Genomic DNA, 21,239 nt, shown 5'->3' with positions numbered 1-21,239 from the left:
AAGGAAAAAAAACAATGGTATTTATTTTGTTATTTGGAGAGGAAAATGCCTCTCTTTAAAGGAGGTATAGACACTAATATTAATTTAAAACTCTTATGTCTAATATCTACTTATTATAAAAACAGGCACATTTTTCTTTATAATTATCTGTTACACTGGATCCAAATTCAAACATTTTATAACACTTACATAAAATGAACTGCTTATATTAAAATTCATGTAATGCTCCTGCCTTCTCCAGTTTAAGTCAATCATCAAAGGACGCTCAATCTAGCTATATATGTATATTTTTTTTCTTGAGCTAAATAATTTGAAGGTGTTACCAGCCCTCTTTGCTTTTGAGCAAGAGAAAATGCACTGTGGAAAGAAATGCTCTCTCTTATTTTTAAGGTCATTCAGTGATTGGGTGATTGGGTTAAAAAGGCAAATGCCCCCTTTTCTTTTTTTTTTTTTTTTTTTTTTGGTTGAACTTCCTTCAATTAAGCAATTAACCTTTTAAAAAAAGTATATTCAAAAATCTATCAAAAAAAGCTAAATGAGATTTTAACAAAATCCTGACAATTTCAGCTTAAACATATACACAGAAACCATATGTGCTTAGGAAGAAATATATACACACAGGCATTGTTTACAGTGTGTGTTTTTATATTTGGAAGACATTGAAGGAAGAGCCATTCCATACATACATTATCTGCAGTGTACATCCAGATAGCCCACATAGATTTCACATTAAGAGACAAAGATATCTTTATCCATGGTAGGTGGACAGACAGACTGACTTCAAACTTGGACTTGCAGTGTGGATTTTCTTTTTTTTCCCTCATCTCCGGGTACTGCTTTTCAGAATTGCCTCGGGCTACAGAACAGCACCTCAGATCCCCAAGGCCCACTGCCTGGCTCCTAATAGCCACTCTCCATCTGTGTCACATGAACAGCTGATGAGATCTCTCCAGTGTCTGTATTTTGGAGAGCACATCTACCCAGGTTAAAATGCTAGGGTTGCCAAGGAGCAGTCAGAAGCCATTAGTGTGGGTGAGAATTTGCCTTGCAGCAGTTCCGTGGCATGGTGGAGAGCGTGTACGCGTGTCCCTGCTTGAGCTTGTGTGTGTGTGTGTGTGCGTGTCTCCTTATGCAAGCAACCCCTGGTATACACGGGTATGTAGGGAGGGTGGACAGATGAAGACTAGCCTCCATATATCCAGTATTCGAAAGCCAAATGCCTTTTGTTTCCCTGTTACTCTGATTAGTTCTTTGACTATTTGGGGTCCCTTTGACTCACTCTTTTTTCCTTTCTTTCTTTTTCTTTTTTTTTTTTTTATCATAACAGACGGCAAAGAAAAAGAGAACAGCAACTTCGAGGTCGTGCTCTAGTGTTTGGGCAGATGGAAGGGAGCTGCTTTGCCTTGGGGCAGGGTGGTTGTAATGAAGTGGCCTGTCAGTCTGTAAATAGTGAGGGTCATCTCTTCCATGTGATGGAGGGTATCACATTGCAGTGAAAATGGAAATGTCAATAAAATTAATCTGCTAGCTCTTTGCTGTGGCTTCTCTGCTTCTCTGGTCAAAGAAGGTTGAGGGTTTTTTGGTGAGATAGGAAAAGAACAGGTATAGGGGAACCCACAGATTAGACACAGAAGTTAGAAGGCAAGGAGCCTGCTGGGCAGGACGTTTTGGTGTAGCCCAGCCCAGGAGGAAGGAATGGGTCTGGGACTGAGCTGGGAAGCTGCGGAGCGTCTAGCTCAGGCTACATTGAGCACAGAGTTTATTGTTTTAGGCTTTCTTGGACAAGGTTTTTACTTAGCATGGGATTTATGGCATTTACTGCTAATGAATGTCTATTCTTAAATTACAAAAACCCCCATCTCAGCGCAATTCCCAGATGTCCTTCCAGGACCCCAGCTTCTTAAACACCAGCAGGGAGCATAAACTCTCCACTTCTCTGTTTTCCTCTTTCGTGTGGCTCCAGGCTAATGATGTGCAAGGAAAACACAGCCATCTATAAAGCCCCAGTGCTGTCCCCGTATTCTTCATTTATTTTGCATTTGATTATGCCACAAGTCGGATCTTGTTTCTTTCCTTTTTTAAAGTTATTAGTTCAAATATTAATGTAGGGATATGGCATATATTGCTGCTCTTGATTGATGCCTTCCCAAAAACAGGAAGACGTGCTCGTATGAATTTTAAGAAAGTAGGGGTCCTGCAATGCCTTGCCAGAAGAGTTTTTCAGATACATAATTTAGATGCCCTCCAGGCAGGCTTTCAAGGCATTTTTGCTGGAGGGCAAGAAAAAATAACTATGACTGTTAAAAGTAAATGATTTTTGCTAATGCACAATTAATGCCAGAGAAAAGCACAGAAGAGAAAGATGTTGATGGAAACTTCTGATTAAGTGAGCACCCTACCTTCATGTATATCTTTTCTTTTCTTTTCTTTTTTTAATGATCATGATCATGATTAGTGGTGCAGAGAGCTAAAAGTTTCCATGTCATGCAAATGCTGAGTGTAGGGTCATCTGAGGAGTGTGTGAATGTGCGTGAGTAGGAGGTGACAGTCGTAGGAGGGGCTGAGCAGGCAGTGTGTTATGTGCAATGAACAGTGACACAGTTACTGTCACCTATGCAGGCAGCCTAGAATATATAGACTACAGAACATTTAACTTGATTACCCTACAGTATGTGTTCACGATGGGCATGGGGATGCATTTTCACCAAATGGGTTTTCTGATGGCGGTTTTCCCACATTGGATTCCATAATTGACAAAGAGCTACTGCACTGTGTCAAGCGCACAATTATAATTGAATTAATGATATGGGCGAGTGTGAGACACACAAAATTAACATTTGAAGAGGCCTGGTTTAATTTTGTCTTTTACATATTTGTGTCTCCAATTATACTTTAATGAAAGAGAATATACCTGCTTAATGGATTTCTTTCAACAAGCTTAGCTGAGCTCATCATTAGCCGCACATCGTTGTTGGCACCATTTCTGTGTTGTCTAATGTATTTTCATTTTTTTTTCCTACTAGGGGATGGTTTAGACAACAGTGTAGCTTCACCTGGCACAGGTGACGATGACGATCCAGACAAGGACAAAAAACGCCAGAAGAAGAGAGGCATTTTCCCCAAAGTAGCAACAAATATCATGAGAGCATGGCTCTTCCAACATCTCACAGTAAGTCAACACGAAAGAGAAAGTTGTGTTGTTTTGCCTTCTGCTAGCAAATTGTACAGATTGATACAGATTTTTAGGAATAAGGTGCCTCTTCTCCCTTTCTTGAAATCTGATGACTGATGGAGCAGTTAAGGTTTCGTCAACTGTGGCCACTCACAGAACACCCTCTAGAAAGGAGATTTTTGTTTTAATAGGCCAGGAATCGACCTTACTCAAGATGGTCTAGGGCCCTACACAGTATATGTAAGTAAATTTGTTATTGATGCTGAAAGTATGAGAGCAACTTCAGCTAATGCCACCGCGACCAAGCGAAATGGCTGCAAGGAGCTCATGAATCCATAAACACTGCTGATTACACTCTTAATGAAAGCCATCTCCTCTAGGAGGCAAAAAAAAAAAAAAAAAAAAGGGAGGGGGTTCCTTGCCCCATGCGTGTCCCAGCGCATTGGTATCAGGTACAACTGGAATCACTGGAGCCACGTGCAAATGTGGCATGCGTTTATGTGACAAACACAGAAAGCTTATAGGTGCTGTAGTGCCTCCATCTGTAAGGTGGAGACTAAAGATTCCTTTGTAACTGTTCAAGTCCATTTTCTTAAAAGCCAACCCGGTTCACTTCTGGGCAAAGATCAACTATGCAACATCTTTAATGATTTCTCTTTCTCCTGCTCACAGTCGGTTTTATGCGGTGTATACCATTGACTCTAAGACCCTCATGACCGAAAAAAGTCACGGTATCTTCTTACAGAGGGACTGGGCACTCATATTTTACTGTTCGTCTGGAAATTCTGGGCAAGTGGTAGAGGTATCAGAGGCGGTTGCTTGCTATGATATTGTTTTCAGGCCATTCTGTTTAGGCTCATGCTGAAAAACAGAGTAGCCCGTTGAAAGCTGAAGGTCTTCTTTGATTATCCAACTTGTGGGTTGCCATGCTGAATGACATTAGTTACAGTGTCATGGGTCCAGGACAAGGTTCCACTTTTATTTATGGTGGTGGCTGTGGCTCTGCTCTTGCAGCAGACCTACAGAGGGCAAGGGGTGGAGCACTAGTGGGGAGGGCCGGGTGATAAATTCACATCCCTAAATCGGCCATTTTGATGTAAGGACATTAGTAGCAAACTAAGGTGTATCGATCTGGCCTGTGGTGTCAGGATTAGCCGGGGGAACCAGCGAGGCTGCCCTGGTAGTGGTTATTCTTGCCTTGCAGCTATGGCCATTTCAAAGGTCAGGGCCCTGCACTGACTTGGCTCAGAGGAATTAGACGGAACATGCGGTCTCTGGGCTGATTACTTAACCAAAGACAAAATAATGAGTCCTAAGCAAATACTGACTAATTGAAAGGGCTGTAAATCCATTACATATTGGTCAGGGATAATCAGGAGTATTTAATCACTTTTATCTATTCAGGAGCACTGAAGCTGCAACAGCAAAGCCCTGAACCTTGCCATGTGGCTATTATTCTCATCATTATCAAAATTACTTCACAGCTGTTCTTTGCTACATCACCTCAGCTGGAGATTTACTAACCTGTAAAATGTTTTTAATTTGGAAGTCGAGTGAGTGCAAGGGGAGGGGTTTCTCGTTTTTTTGTTTTGTTTTGTTTTTTTGTTTTGTTTTGTTTTAACTGAAGGTTTGTTTGGTTAGAGTAGCAAGTTAGCAAGGCAGGGTAGGGGCGCCTAGATGGTGGGCGGGTGGGTGGGCAGGCGGCTCCCAGGCCGCTCACCTGTTCCCGGTCCTCCCTCCGTCTCGTCTCCCTGGCTTGTTGCACAGCTCAGCCCTTCTTGGCGGAAAAGAAAGATCTCGACACTGGCTTCCCAAGCAAACATATCCATGTATCTGCAGACCCTCAGTAATCGAAGTCCACGCCCCAGGCCAGCAGAACCTGAGCGAGTTCAGTGGCTCTGTTTACGAAAGAGGAAACTGAGACCCAGGAAGGGAAGTGATTAACTCCAGGTCACGCTGCCACCAGGACCCAACCTGCCCTGTCCCCAGCCCTGTGCTTTTTGATTCTGATGACTTGGCTAGAATCATTCTCCCCTTTCCGGGTGGCAGATAAATCTCACACAACCCCTGCCAGCAATGCACTCCGCATCAAAGCAGGGGACAGACAGAGAAGCGAAGTGCCGTTCTCTGGATTTGTTGTTAAAGCTCCCCACTCCCCCCAGTCTCTGGGTGGAGAAGACTTCCTTCACCCCTTTCTCTTCAAGCTGCCCCCCCAGCCATGTCCCCTGCCTTGAGCCCCCAGATGGGTGTCTGGAGCCCTTGCTAGGCCCCCTGCCTTACCCTGTCGGTACTTACCTCCCACTGCCCTGCCCTGGGCCGAACCCACCATGTACTGTGGCCACTGGTGAAGAATTGTGCATGGCCAGTGACTGCCCACCTCTCCTTGTTACTTGGCCATGCAGGGTGCTGCCCACCACCCGCAGCACCTTGCCTCACCCCGAGGGTGCCTCCATCTGGGTAAATAAAAGTACCTCAGGACTTGGTGCAGAAGTCTATGGGCAGCTGAAGATTTTCATGAATGCCAGTCCGGTCCGTAGAGTGGGGAGAGAAGAATTCAAAGAGCATTTGGAGGCCGGCATGCCCCTGCCCCGGCTCGACCTCACGGAAACCCGTTGAGTTCCCTGGACCTTCCATTGGCCCAGTTTTCAAATGAGAGGGACACAGAGCAGGGTGTCCACACCGCAGGCTCCTTTCCTGCACCCACAGCACTGGGGTTGCCTCACGAGCACGCAGCCAGAGCCCTGTTCTGTCGCAGCCCTGGTCATCCTTGTCTCCCTGTCCCCCTTTCTTTTCCTCTCCTTCTAAGTGCTTTATTTTTCTCCTCCCCATGACCTTCCTTCACAACATGGCCCTTTCATTACTTTCTCCCACTGGCTTTGTCTCCCAGTCTTTCCCTCTGCTCCCTCCCTTGCCTTTTCTAAACCTCCCTTGTGTCCTAAGGAAATTCTCCTCAGCTTTCTCTTTGGAAAAAAAAAATTTCCCTCTTCATCCAGATTTTACCCCAACTGCAGAAGAGAGGTTCAGTAACTTTGATGAGGATGGTCCTGTAAAACTTTTACTTTCCAATCTTTAATGAGCTGAAAGATTTACTCAGCTATAATTCCGAGCTCAGAAACCAAGAATAGAGACCCCTAACTAGCGACATGTTAATTTAGACTTCTTTTCTTACATGCACTAACAGGCATGAGGAAGTCCTTGGAAATAGAGATGCCCACTATATTTTTCTGTCATTTAATTAATTTCAACTTTCAAAGTGAAATGTTGGCTCTAGCTCGCTGAAACTCGATGCAGTCTAAATTATTATTTCATGTAAATTTCTTCACAAGTGCATGATTCAGTGTGCATTCCTCCATTATTAGTCTCTTTAACATTATTTCAAACTGGTTTTTTTTCCCCCTTTTGTGCAGTATGACCTGTTCTTGTATTACAATAATCCCCGATGTACCCTTTTTTCTTTCTTTTTTTTAAAAAGAAGCTAATTGAATTATCTCATTATTTTAATTTGTTAAGCAAATGTATTTTGCATCTCAGGATGTGTTCTTAAAGAAGGGGGTTGCTGAGGCTTTGCCCCCTGAATGGGCCATTGGCCCATTTTGACATTCATGCATTCATTAACCAGCAGAACATAAAAGAACTCTGGTTGTATTTTTTTTTTTTCCAAACACCCAACCAGCATGGAGCAACTTTTTCCAATAAGCCACAGGGGTCTCTCTACATATGTTCTCAACTGCAAGCTATTGTCACCTATTCTGAATACCTCAAAAGGCCCAGAGAAAAAAGAAGCCCACCTCAACAAAGGCCAACTGTAGCAATTGTTAAGTCTTAGTCTCAATATGACAAAAATCATTAACCTTCAGTTTTCTTGGAAGAACAAGTTCTACTACAACTGTAACAGTTAAAACAATCTCAGTACACCGCTAACTTTAGGGAGAAAGGTAATATGCTTGCAGCTGATTGATTATCTGAAGGAAATATTTGAACTAAATTCAAAGTGGCATTAAAAAAAAACACACAAATTGTTGGATGAATTGAGGAATTTCCATATTCAGAGTTAAGCACTTTGAATTTAAATTTCATCTGAGGCTAAATAATTAATTTCTGGTTTCCAACTACTAATTTCCAAAGTCTCTTTTAAAAATCCCCTTTAAAAAACTCATAATAATTTTGAAAAGGTAAACCCATATATATGTGTGTGTATATATATATATTTCAAAATTATGTATATATTTAGAAATTCACCTGCTAGAAATGTTCTATATATGATTACCCCCCTCTTCTACTGGTTGATGGCTCTGCCTGGCTTCTCAGACTAAAAAATCTAGTGAAGATTGAAGAAAGAATCTGTTGGAAATGTATGTGCTTTTGCTGGAAAGTACCCAATGGCAAAAGAACTTAGGGAAATCCTAGGGAAGTATATTCCTTTCACTAACACATGGAGATTATGGTATCATAAAAGTAAGCCTGCCATTACAACTGTTTTTATTTGACTTCAAAGATAGTTAAAGAAAGAAACAGCAAGGAATAATGCCGGGGCTAGCGGTTTATTCATAACCGTGAAACACTCCTGCACGCCAAGAAGCCCTTAGTGTGCTCACTTAGGCTCTCAGGCACCTCCACTTGCCACCTTGGAGAGCTTTCTAGTTGTGCTGCAAAGAATATATTTGATCACGGAATGAAAACAGGAAGTGCTCATACACAAAGACACCACTTGCTCATAGCAGTCTCTAACTAAAGGTTTTCTTATTTGAAAACACAGGGCTAAAGCTCACACTTAGGGGATGTGGGGCTTCTTTCAAAGATATGTGTACAGAATCAGAAGCAAATTTACTTTAAAGTGATGTAATACCATGCAGCCTTCCTGAAACGGCAGGTTATAAAAATGGTGCCCTTTGTTCATGGCAAAATGTTTTTTCCCCCCACTCTATCTCTGATGGAGAGGGAGAGTGATGAAACCTGCTGTTCACATGTAAAGTCGTTTGGCTCCTTGTCTATTAGAGATTGTTTTATGGGATTTTTTGTAAGGGTCTCTGGTAATAAAAATGAGTTTTAAAGTTTATCGTCTTGCAGAGACAGTGTACCCAAGTTATGAGTAAATACAGCTCCACATTACATTAGAAGAACACATATCTCTTCCCCTGTGAGTTCATCAACTTGGTCATCTCAAAGTTTTTTTATTGTGCACACACATACACGTGAGAGACAGACCGAGAAAGACTCCAAAATAGACTATTTGCCTTTTAACTAGTTCTCTTTATCTTGTGTAGACCTAGATGGCGGCGGCTCCTTCTTCTTCTTCTTCTTCTTCTTCTTCTTCTTCTTCTTCTTCTTCTTCTTCTTCTTCTTCTTCTTCTTCCTTCTTCTTCCTTCTTCTTCCTTCTTCTTCCTTCTTTTTCCTTCTTCTTTCTTCTTCTTTCTTCTTTCTTCTTTTTTAATGAGGTGATCCAGTGTCACAGTTAAGAGCATAGAGCCTGGCTGTCTGACTGTGGAAAGTTAGATGGGTCCTACCTGAATGGAAGGGGAACACTGAGTGTCCTTTCGTGGGGCTTTCCAGGCATAGGATTCAACCAGTGTCATGACTCTCAATTATTAATGACGGGGCAAAGCAGAACAAAACACAGGGCCTGGAGTCTGCAACAGAGTAGATTTTTGATCGTGAACAGCTACCCTCTCTAAGTTTCATCTTCCATATCTGTAGAATGGGGATGATTCTAGAACCAACTCAGTAGGGTTGTTGCAGGGATTGTATGAGATAACATAAAGCATTCAGCTCTATGCCTGGTTCTTATAATAAGGATATGGTGTAATTCTTATTTTAATCTAGCCGAATGGCTAGCAGGAGGCTTTGACCAATAGAACTGAGCAGCCAAAGTAATCACTTGATTTTGTGGTCTGTGTGAGCCGGCAAGATCAGGTTTTGCCAAACCGGTCCCAAATGCCCCTCAGCAGGAGAGACCATAATCTAAATTATGCCTTCCAGAACTGTAGAAACAGCTGATGGCTGCTAAGCTATGCTCAACGATACCATCCATGAGTGCTGGTGCTAATGGAAAGCCAGAGCATCCTGGTAAGGTGAGCCTTCCAGGATAAGGTGGGAGATGAAGAAGAAACTGGTTATGGGGGATCCCTGGGTGGCGCAGCGGTTTAGCGCCTGCCTTTGGCCCAGGGCCTGCCTTTGACCCAGGCGATGAAGCAGGCTCCATCCTGGAGACCCGGGATCGAATCCCACGTCAGGCTCCCGGTGCATGGAGCCTGCTTCTCCCTCTGCCTGTGTCTCTGCCTCTCTCTCTCTCTCTCTCTCTGTGTGTGTGACTATCATAAATAAGAAAAAAAAAAAAAGAAACTGGTTATGGAACAGCTCAGAATGCCTCAGCTGGGGACTACTTTTGATAGAAAATGCTCCCTTTTGCTCTAAGAGGTCCAATATGTGAGCAGAGTCTAGCATCTCCAGCTTCCTCAGAGCATTAAAGTCTAGAGTCCCTGCCAGACAGCATGGTATTTTTTTAAAGGGGTCACTGAATGTGAAATTAGAAGACTGGGTTTGAGCTCTTGTAATCTCAGGTAAGCTAGTCAACCTCTGAATTTACTTTTTCATCTAAAAACTAAAATCGTACATTTGTGTCCTACTTAGCTGGTTGGTTGCTACATCAGATGAGGTAGTCAGTTTATGACTGTGATGTGCTGTACAGATGTTGAGTATTTGGGTTTTGTGGTTGTGTGCCTGGGTTTCCAACGGCCTAAGCTCTAGTAGTACCACATGAAATTAGCAAGGGTGAGAGAACCTGCCAGCCCCAGGTTCTCCACTTGTTCATTCCACATGGGTATCCATGGGGAGACTCTGATCATTCCTATCATTAGTTATCTTTCTAAGGGTCTTGGGTGGTTAAGTGCATCAGTACTCCATGACATTAGTTATTTCTACTTGAAAATTAGTGCCTTTCTGATTCTGAGATTGATCTACTTAATACCAATTGCTACAGGCCAAATGAATACCAACAATAAAATGTTGGACTGACTTATGCAGTGAGAGATGGCCTGTCTCACATTCAGAGATCTGGATGAGTCTAGGATAGAAGTGGGGCTCTTGGGCTCAGGAATCCTTATGTGGAGATGCAGATGCAGAACACACAGCTGAAAAGCACCAGCAGAGAGGGCTTCCCACAAACATGCAGTGGTGGGAGGCTGCCCCTAGCTGTAGCCTTTGCATTGTTTTTTTGCTTGCCAGGAGAAAACATCTGTGAATTATTTGAATGGAACCTTATACTGGAGATCGTCTGAATTGGTGTCATCTCTGTTTAATTTCAGGAAATGATGTCACAATGCATTAAATAACAATGCTGGGTGATTTATTTTCCCATGGACATGCTGTCCTAAGCATTCCTCTTCTCTCACAATGTTTCCAATTAACTGTAAGCTTGAGTGTTCTTCCTATTTCATAATGATTTTGAGGGGTGGGGGCGGGAGACGGGGGTGGGAAGAGTGGTAATTTCAGAGGTTGCTGAGGTTCAGAGCACATCCATCATGTCCTCATTGGGACAGGGAGGGTGCTGAACATTGGGACTGCGATCACCAGTGTCAATCTACAACAGGGTTGGTTGGTTTTATTTTTTTTTAAACTTTTTTAAAGGTTTAATTTATTTATTCATGAGAGACAGAGAGAGAGAGATAGAGAGGCAGAGACACAGGCAGAGGGAGAAGCAGGCTCCATGCAGGGAGTCTGGTGTGGGACTCTATCCCGGGTCCCCAGGATCACACCCTGGGTTGAAGGCAAACGCTAAACCGCTGAGCCACCCGGGCTGCCCTGTTGGTTGGTTTTAAAGAACATCTACAAAAGAAAGCTGGATGTTCTGATCTTAGCTGCCCAAAGAGCCACCAGATAATTTTACTAGCGACCTGCATACTGGAGCTTCTGTCTTTATCAAAGTTTCTATGCACTCCCTTCTTCAGTAAAGAATAGAGGACATAAGTCAATTCTGTGTGCCATCTGTCGTCGTTTTTACAATTTCTCAAATTAAAGAGACAGGCCAAAAATTTAATGTTGTGTTGAATCCTAGAAGCTCCTCTAGAAGAAATAAAATTGTGACTAAATTTACTTTGTCTCTCTTGAGGAAAAGAAAAAGTTGTGCCTTGTTGTGTCATAACCTTTCCCTTAGAGTCCCAGTTTGGTGTTTGGGATTAGAGTGTGAGGGGTTCTGCCCATGAAGGCTGATGCGTTTGGGATTCAGCAGGCCCCATTCACACTCTGAATGAGGTAAAGTCCCCAGGACAGTGGTGGTGGCAATGGCCTCCCGTGGGCGTGCTGAGGTGTGTGGTCTCCTCAGTGCAAAACATCTGGTGGAGATATTTCAAAAATATATCAAACAACCCCATGTGAAAAGAAGTTCAGCTGAGATAGATTAAGAAAATTAAGTCCCAGATTATGAGCGACTAGCTGACAGACACATTTTTAAAATGAGCAACTGGGTGAGAAGATTGAAGAATGAAATGCTTATTAAATCACCATCAAAAAGACACTAAAATAATTATTAGCTCAAAGTTTAACACCCAATTTCATAAAATATCACTCTAAGCATAATTGTTTAAAAATACGTTACAGAATTCAAAGAGATGGAGAATGGAGGACCCTTGAATAAAAGAAAAGGCATGTGCATATCTGAATATTCAGCTATTTAAAACCTCTAAGAATAGAGTGCCATTAAATGCTGTTTAGCAAAACCCGTGAATATTCATTCAGATCATAGAGAACATTTCCATTTCCTCCTTCCACCCGACCACAGTCTGCAAGGGTATCCTGCGGGGAGGGGCTGGGATTGCTGGGCGAGAAAGGCCAAGGTGGTGGGTAGTGAGAACACACACTGTTCCTCAGCTTTGCTGCGGCAGGACAGGGTCCTCCCCACCCTGCCCCGTAATCATGCTCAGGCTTAGTTTTGATTTTAGAGACCATCGCTGCACAGATTTCAGACAACTCCTGAAAATGCCCTGCCTCCTCTGTGCCGTGGTCTGTTTTTGCAGTTTGGAACAGATTACAAAGTGTAAAGGTGATATCCTGACCCCCTACCCCTGCTAAGAAGTAGTGACTGGGAGGAAGCATTAGGTTGGGGGAACGGAATGTGCTTTAGTGCGCTTCCACGCTGGGTACCACTTTCTAAATTGATTGGCAGCAGTTGTTTACAGTATGCAGAGTAATCACTGGCACCCTTTAAAGGTGTATTATCCTCTTAAAACATAATAGTAATGCCATTTTCATGCTTTTACATTTGCTATTCATATTTTGAACTGCCAAGTCCCAAATCTGCCAGAACTGATTTAAGTTGTTTTTATCTAATAGTGGATAAGTTGTCAAGTCACAATATAATGGCAGATAATTTTTTCTTAAACTATAGTTTTACTTCTTGGTTATAATAGATAAGATGAATATTTGTTGACTCTCCCTTGATTGTCCACAAAATGAAAAATTACAACTCAAGAGATTATTATTGTGGGATTCTGAGATGACAAGAAAGGAAGAGAATGTCATTCTCCAGTTACTCTGAGCATTATAGAAAATTAACATGAGCCACTAATCAGCTGTCTTCCAACCCCCCTGCCTCTCAGTCTGCTGATATCTGATTGGCCTAACACAGCCGGATAACTAAGATCCTGCCTTCATCCACCAGATCTTATTGCTGCTCTTGACTTAATTTTAATATCTCAGTTTTCACATTACAATATGTATATACATGTAGATAGATTTACTTCTTGAATAATCCCCCTACATTCACAAATATTCCAGAATTAATTTTGATTTAGAAATAGCTGACAACTCCATAACTAATAATTTAGAGAAGGATAATCTCATGACTGTGGTCATACTCCAGTTGTAAAATGGCTTATTTCTTACCCCGACACATGGTGTGACCCTGTCATAAGCTGATAATAAACAACCCAAGTGTACTGGGGGTGGTGTTAGTCTTTTAAAAAGAAAAAAAGATTTTATCAATAGAAGAGATGAATGCTGGATTATTCCCTGTAGGTTTGGTGACATGTTGGAACTCTGTAAAAGCAGCCTTATTTTTTTTCCCCGTGGTGAAAAGTTGCAGGTTCCATTTTAGTGTTCCAAGATACCTGTAGGCAGCTCATGAGTTGTTACACTTGTTTTAAACTTTGCCTCACAATGAATTAAAAAAAAAAAAGTGGTAAGAGGGCACCGGCAATAGGAAATCATTATTAGTCAATTATAGGCTCAGTTCAATTTTTGCATTAGTTTCTAGCAAGCCGTAAGTTTAGACCTATGTGGCAAATCCCACCGACCACTTGATGAAGACTTACTGCTTAATCCTGAAGCTTTTATGTTTGCTAGTGAACTGCTTCAGTGATAATCAAGTATGTCCAAGTGGAAGGCATCAGTTTTTAATAGGACCTCTGTCACCAGCCTGGGCATCCTTTCAAAAACAGTTTTAAAGTATGGATGTATGTACATATGTATATGTGTTTTTCTGTTTTTTTTTTTTTGTTTTTTTTTTTTAATTTTGTGGAGCAAATTTAAAGAAAAGTGTTGTTTGGTTCTCTTTGGTTCTTACATGCTCGTGTTCTCTTGTCAGGGTCTATTCCAAGTACTACCCCCCACCCCTGCTTATTTAAACTGTATATGTGATTAGTTAAGTAAACAGGAGGTGCTTACATTCTCCTGAATCTGTGGTTGCACCTGATTGGGGTAGACAATAGTGGAAATGTTTGGAATTAATCAAAGAATCTGTGCTTTGCCTACCTTTGATTGTAAGGACAATCTGTTAATTTTTTTGTGCTTTACCAAAACAAACAAACATTTCAGGGTAGGGAAAAAGAAGTTCCCACTGTTTATAGGAACATGCACACACCCATACACACACCAGAGGCAGCATCATTAGGATCAATGTGAAGTTATTTGAATAAGATCTTTGAATCTCTCTGCTCAACCCTTTTGTTCTCTGAGTTACCTTGGGCAAGTCATATAATTTTCTGAGTGCTGGGTTTTTTTTCTACCTTGTTGTTTTGAGTTACCTGGGATTAGGAATAACCCTTTGAAAAGGGCAGGATACGGTGAAAGCATAAAATGATATTCATTACTGTTTTCATATAATCCACCGAAATGATTAATTTGCTCTCTTAGCTCCATGAAACCTGAACTTGGATATGGGTGAAATACTTTTCAGAGGAAAATATTGTACTTGTTTCTTTTGACCTAAGTCTGTTTGGAATGAGGATCAAGTCCATGCAGTTAGCATGATATGTCCAAGGAAAGGGCAAAAGACTTACAGACCATTCATCCTGTGACATGGTTATAATGGCATCATGAGTGAAAATAATGAAATTTCATAAACTTGAAGTTAAGAGAAAGAATTGTGTGAATGATAGCAGAGAAACCTCTCGATGAACTTACTCCCACTTGTATTATTACAGCTTTGGAACAAGCTCCTTGGGGATTTGGAGATCTTTGTTCTTTGTCCATAAACTCTTCATCCTGAGAATTAACCGGTTCACCAGTCTGCCACGTTTCATGCTGGCCAATCTGGTGAGAATGAGCAGCTTTGCATCTCTAAATCCTAGGAGAGACAGAATCATCTCTTTTTAGCAAGACACTAGTGGGTTTTTTTTTTTTATTTTTTTTTTCCTGAAGATAGTTTCGATCTGGATGCTAAATCAAGCTACTTTTGATCCTATATCCAGAGGTTTGTGAATGCTGTAGCTCATGAGACAGAATTCTGTTTGGCTAAAGCATAGAATATGTATGGGAGAACAGTGGGAAAAACTTAGAAATGTATATTGAGGCCCTAGGTTTAGACTCCACAACCCAGATATCCAGGTGGGGAACCTCTGTGGAAGTTAGAAGTGGTGACACTGTGGTTTGAGAGTTGAGGCAGTTCTTTGCAGAAGCAATGCTTAGAACCATGGCGTTAGAGAAAGTAAGCAAGGAAGAGAGCACAGGAAGAAGGAGTAAGTGGAGAAAATCTCTTTGAAAACTATGTTTAAAGCGAAGAAGAGAGGGGCGCCTGTGTGGCTCAGTTGGTTAGGCATCTGCCTTTAGGCTCGGATCGACATCCCAGAGTCCTGGGATCAAGCCCCGAATTGGGCTCTCTGCTCGGTGAGAAGTCTGCTTCTCCCTCTGCTGCTCCCCTCTGCTTCTGCTTTCTCTCTCTCTCTCTCTCTCTCACAAATACTTAAAAAAGAAAGGGAAGAAGAGAGAAAGTAATGAGAAAAGATAAAGAAATCAGCTTAGTAGGAACATAATCACATGTGAAAAGAGAAGGAGTTTCAAAGCAGGGGAAGTAGATTCTGCAGAAAGGTCAAGGACAATGATGTAGAAAAATAAGCCTTTGGATTTAGCGCTTGGAAGTCCTGGTCTACCTTTGAGTTCTACAAACTGAAGAGTGAGCTGGCAAAGTTGGAAGGGAACAAAGGAGGAGCAGGACAGCGTGTGGGACAGCAGGGTTTAGCTGTGGGGCTCAGCAGGTGCATCAGGTGTTGCACTGGCAGCGGGAAGGGAGCCAGGCTGTGGGTGTGGAGGGGCGGAGAGGATGACAGTGCATAATGCAGGGTTCCAAAGGAGGAAGCCAGTGAAAGTGGAGCTCAAAGTGCAGGTAGAAAGGTAGGCAGGAATCTACCTTTTGTAGACGCCTTTTGTAAAGAAGAGGAAGAAAGTTGAGGGAATTCAGAAAAGAGCTTCTCAAAAAAATAAAAAATAAAAATAAATAAATAAATAAATAAATAAATAAATAAATAAATAAATAAAAAAGAAAAGAGCTTCTCTCACTGGATGAGTAGGAAATGTGGAGAGTGATTGGGAGTGTGTTGGGAGGGCACAGCAGTGCAGCCTTGGATCAAGAGGGCCGGAGAAGGAATGCACCCCCGATCTGCACCATTTCGTCCTTCTTCAGGCAGAGCTCAGGCACCCAGGGGCAGAAGGGGGGAAAGCTGACAGCAGGAAAAACATATGCCCGAGAGGGAGAGTTTTTAGTTAGAGAATTCTTGAATGACTGACTAGTTAAGTCAGATTTCCGATGAGATATTCTTTTTCTGGATCATGACTGAAAAATGATTCTGCAGTTCATCTGAATAATGAAACAATTAAGAAAAGTCAAGATATTTTTGGAAAAGAAAAATGAGGGAGGTCTTGCACTGAGTATTCATAAAATAGATGATAAAGCTGCATGATATGCTCTGGCTAACACAGTAGGCAGAGTGATCCTTTGAATGATGTAAGAATACACAAATCAACCCAAATATATGGAGAAAGTTATTAGTTTTAAAGGCATCACTTTAACTCAAAGTTGAGGGGGGAAAAAGTAAGTCAGTAAGTGGTTTTTTTTTTTTTTTTTGGTTAATTTTTTCAAAAATAGTTAAAACAATCAGTACTCTCCATCAAAATAAGTTTCACATTTAAGAGTTCTTTGAAGCAAATATAACTTTTTCTCAGTCCTTTATTTATCTAGTAAAATCCTTTCAGGGCTGGGATGCCTGGGTGGTTCAGTGGTTGAGCGTCTGGCTTCCGCTCAGGGTGGGCTCCCGGGGCCAGGGATCGAGTCCCACATTGGGCTCCCTGCCTGAAGCCTGCTTCTCTTATCTCTGCCTCTCTCTGTGTCTCTCATGAATAAATAAATAAAATCTTTAGAAAAAAAACCCTTTTAGGGCATAGAAGCAAAGGAATTATAAAGAAAAGTGGTGGAGGTGCCTAAGTGGCACAGTGAGTTGAGTGTCCAACTCTTGTTTTTAGCCCAGGTCATGATCTTGGGGTCCTGAGATCGAGCCCTGCATTGGGTTCCATGCTCAGCACAGAGTCTGCTTAAGGTTCTCTTACCCTCTCCCTTTGCCCCTCCCACTACTAAAGTACATAAATAAATCTTTTAAAATATGGTAGTAGGTTTAATTAAAAATAAAAATTTAGGGCTTTTGAATATCAAGAAAGCACCATAACATAAAGGCAGACATTAAAATGGCAAAAATACATGCAACATCATATAGGAGGCAAAAGATTAGTGTAAATACAGTATACAGATCAATAAGAAAAAAATGAATAGGTCCATTCACAAAAAAAGAAACACAAATGGGCAATAGACACTTGAAAAATGTTCAAGGTAATTAGTAACCAAATCAATGTAAAAATAAGCAACAAAATATTGTTTTTTCTATAAAATCAGGAAAAACTAAAAACAATTAATGTCCAGCTCTGTCCAGAGTGAGAGGAAACATCTGCCTTAATAATGACAATAAAAATTGGCTTAGCCTTTTTGGAATTTAAACTTGTAATTTGTATTATTAATCATATTCTTATCCTTTGATCCAGTAATTCAGTTTCTAGGAGTTTATCATAAAGTAATAATAAGAAACCTACACAAAATTATGCAAAATGATGTATGGAGATACTATTTATAACAATAAAGTTTTGAAAACCACCTATATTTCAAACTGTAGGAGACCATTATGGAATATTATGGACTATTATGTAATCATTAAAAATTACAGTTTCAAAAATATTTTGGGGTATGGAAAAATCTCTCAGTGTATTATTAGGTAAAATAAAACAGATACGGCAGGGTTTTTTAATTTTATTTTTTAAGATTTTATTTATTTGAGAGAGAAAGCACACTCACACATGAGCGGAGGGGTGGGGAGCAGAGGGAGAGGGAGAAGCAGATTCCCGCTGAGCAGGGAGCCTGATGCAGGACTTGATCCCAGGACCCCAAAGGCAGACTCTTAACTGACTGAGCCACCCAGGTGGATCAGGCGGTGTTTATGATATGATTCCACTTTTGTGAAAGAAAATACATATGAATATATGCATAGAAGAGCAAATGAAATGTTAACAGTGATTGTCTTTGGGTAGTGAAATATGGGTGACTTATTTTTAGTTTCCTCTTGATAATTATTTGTAGGTTGTAAATATTCTAGAAAATGTATACTGTGTTTTTAGTACAAGACAATGCATTTATTCTAATAAAGAACCATACTGGGCAGGGAGACTGCTAACCTTGGGAACACAGGAGCCCACTGAAAAGTTGCAAGTCCAGATCAAGATTAAGAGGGAGAACAGAGAAGCAGGGAAGGAGCATTTTAAGGTCTGTGATCTTGGAAATACAGTATCTCTACTTGATGAAATCCAGGACCAATGAAGTAAAGACACATGACATTGGAATTAAGAGAGGCAAGATGTTTGAAAGGTCTTTGCTGTATATATTGAAGCCTTCAAAAATAGAAGCCGTCTAGGTTGTACAGAAGCCACTGGAGAAGGTGGAGGTGTCTTAGAGGTCAACATTCTTCTGGCAACAGTGATGGCGAGGAATGACAGCAGATGCCATGGACTTCATGAGGAAAGTGGGTGGGAGGCCTTAGCTCAGGGGCTGAGAGCAGGAAGCGAGAGAGAAGGAGAGAGAGAAAAGTCTGGCCTCCCTTCCCAGATACCAGAGGGACTGGTAAGGAAGAAAAACAGGTGACTTCAGTGGGAGAGTATCTTAGTTCAGGCTGCCCTAACAAATACCAAGACTGGGGTGGAGATGGTGCTTAAACAGGAGGAATTTATTTTCTTGTAGTTACTGGAGGCTTGAAAGTTCAAGATCAAGGTGCTGGTTGCATCAGTGTCTAGGAAGAGCTTTCTCCTTGGGTTGCATATGGCCACTTTTTAAACGTGTCCTTGCATGGCCTTTCTTTGGAATGCATGTGTGTGTGGCTAGGGCAGATCTCTCTCTCTCTCTCTCTCTCTCTCTCTCTCTCCCCCCCCCCTTCTCATAAGACCACCAATCTATGAAGTTAGGGTCCACCCTTATGTCCTCATTGAACCTTAATTACCACCTAAAATCTCTATCTTCAAACATAATTGCAATGGAGATTAGGGCTTCAGCCTGTAAGAATTTTGCAGGGACACAGCTCAGTCCAAAGGAGAGAGTTTTTAGGGCAGCATATTTCAGGACAAACTCAAGTTTCCAAAAGTCAAGGATATGAGAAGTTATGCTTGTGGAAAAGATCAAAGTTATTTTTGTTCCATGACACCGCAGGTAAGGGGGAGGACAAAGAGGCAAGCTGACCTAGGATGCAGAAGACAAAGCCAAAGGAGAATGCCGAGTGTCATGCCATTAGGATGTGCAGCCCTTTGCTACTGAAGCTCTCTAGGACACTGTCAGAGATTAGCATAGAAAAACCAAAATCAAGATTCCCTAATATGTTTCCCCAAGGCACCTGGATGGAAGAGGAAAGGAGGAGCAAAGAGTGCCTGGTGATGACAACTCAGTTGGCTAAAATAAACCACAAATAGAATTCTTATTTTGATCATGCTTAAGGTTTGTTTGATCTAGCTTTGTTTCTCTAGAGTTCACTTTCGCATGTTTTGGCGCCCCAACCAGCTTGTGTATTTTCAAGTTTTTTTTTTTTTTTTTCTTTTTCTTGGTTTTTGTTGTTGTTGTTGTTTTCCTCTATTCATTCTCCTGAGTGTTTGGAGCGGGGAGGGGCAGGACCGCAGGACGGTGGTGGGCAGACAAGCTCCTTCCCTGGTTTGTCAGGCGGTGCTCTTGACCTTTCCCCAGGACCTGTGATTAATACACGCTTTGTAGAGGACACTTGGCAAACCCTGCGCTCCGCAGGACTCGATTCATAATTCACAGGAGCAGGAGGGGCAGGGGCTTTGTGGTGGCTGTTTGCTCTCCGCCGCACAAAAAGCAGCGCGTTGTGACCTTCACTGTTATCTAATCAGGAAGCAGACAGGCCTGGCGGGAGCGGAGTCCTCCGAGGGCCTCCACAACTGTAGATGATGTTCGGGCTCCCCGGATCTGGGGCAGCCACACTTTACATGACTATTGTGTATCTTAAAATAAACAGCATCGCAAGCTGTTTATTTTGGTGTTACTATGTATGCGATTTAAAACAGTGGTTACTTAAACAAACGTCTCTGTTCCCACAGCACTTGAAAGCCAGTGTTTGCCCCTGTGGTTTTGGGTTTTGTCACTTCTGTTTGCATTATATCTGCAATCTGCACTGGGCCCTGGGACGGACCTGGGGTACCTTGGCCGGGACCTGCCGTCGGCGTCACCTTGACCGCGCAGGGCCCCGCCCACGCTCCCCCTGCCCAGGAGCGCCCCGGCCCCTGCGCAAACCTGACATTTGTGTCTGACTCAGAGCCCTCGGTTCATTTCCACCAGTCATCTGCAGGGCCCTCTGCTTTAAGTTCCTGGGGGCTGTAGGATTTGATGGAACAAGTGGCATCGTGATGCTTCTATCATGAAATGTGACCACCAAAGGGCATTTAAAGTGGTCCCTTGGCTGCTGTAGGGACCGCGCAGTGCGCCGACAGTTTGGGCGAGGTGAAAGGGCAGGCGTGGGGCGGACCGAAGGGGCCGACAGTAGCTGAAGATTTGACAGCGATTTGTCCAGGGCCCGAGGCTTCAGGCCTCCTCCGCGCTCAGGGTGAGGCGCAGGGTCCAAGGGACACTCGAGGCCCGGGGGCGGGGCTTCGGCGTAGGTCACAGGAGGCCACCTGCTGGCGCGGCTTCTTGGGGCAAGTTGTTTACCGTGGCTCAGTCTTCATCTGTGAAATGGGCAGGCCTGCCCCGGTGACTGTGTGAAGCAGCCTGGCGCAGGCTCGCTCGAGGGGGCGCTGAACCATTCGCCTTCCCTGTCCTCCCTCCCCCTCCCGCCGCCAGAGGCTGTGGTGAGCATAATGTGGGACCCTCAGCGCCTGACCTGCTCTGCTGGGTGATGTGGGGCAACAGCACTCCGATCCCCTTCTCCATTCCTTGGTTTATCTTTTTTTTTTAAGATTTTATTTATTTATTCATGAGAGACACACACACACACACAGAGAGAGAGAGAGAGAGAGAGAGAGGCAGAGACACAGGCAGAGGGAGAAGCAGGCTCCATGCACCGGGAGCGCGACGTGGGACTCGATCCCGGGTCTCCAGGATGGCCCCTGGGCTGCAGGCGGCGCCCGGGGCTGCCCTCCTTGGTTTATCTTTAAGCAAAGAAGCAGAGACTGATCTGAAGTTCTGTATTATGTGTGCCCTACTCCCTCCCATTTAGTGGTGATATCTAAAAGCAGTGAGCATCTTTCCATCCCGATGACCGACATCTC

General features: G+C 42.7%; 1 protein-coding gene across 13 annotated transcripts in view; it reads left to right on the top strand.

The window, feature by feature from the left end:
- The window catches only part of MEIS2 (Meis homeobox 2), a 205,585-nt gene that overhangs the window by 61,359 nt on the left and 122,987 nt on the right, over positions 1 to 21,239 (top strand). For all 13 annotated transcript variants that reach the window (XM_025473262.3, XM_025473260.3, XM_025473264.3 and 10 more), the window contains one exon: positions 3,024 to 3,169. In XM_025473262.3, the coding sequence (XP_025329047.1) occupies positions 3,024 to 3,169 (146 nt within the window). The remainder of the gene's footprint in view (positions 1 to 3,023; positions 3,170 to 21,239) is intronic.

This window comes from Canis lupus, chromosome 30, assembly GCF_003254725.2.
Source record: "Canis lupus dingo isolate Sandy chromosome 30, ASM325472v2, whole genome shotgun sequence".
Lineage (NCBI taxonomy): Eukaryota > Metazoa > Chordata > Mammalia > Carnivora > Canidae > Canis > Canis lupus.
Note: the sequence above shows the minus strand (reverse complement) of the source record. Positions and strands in the feature narration are given on the sequence as shown.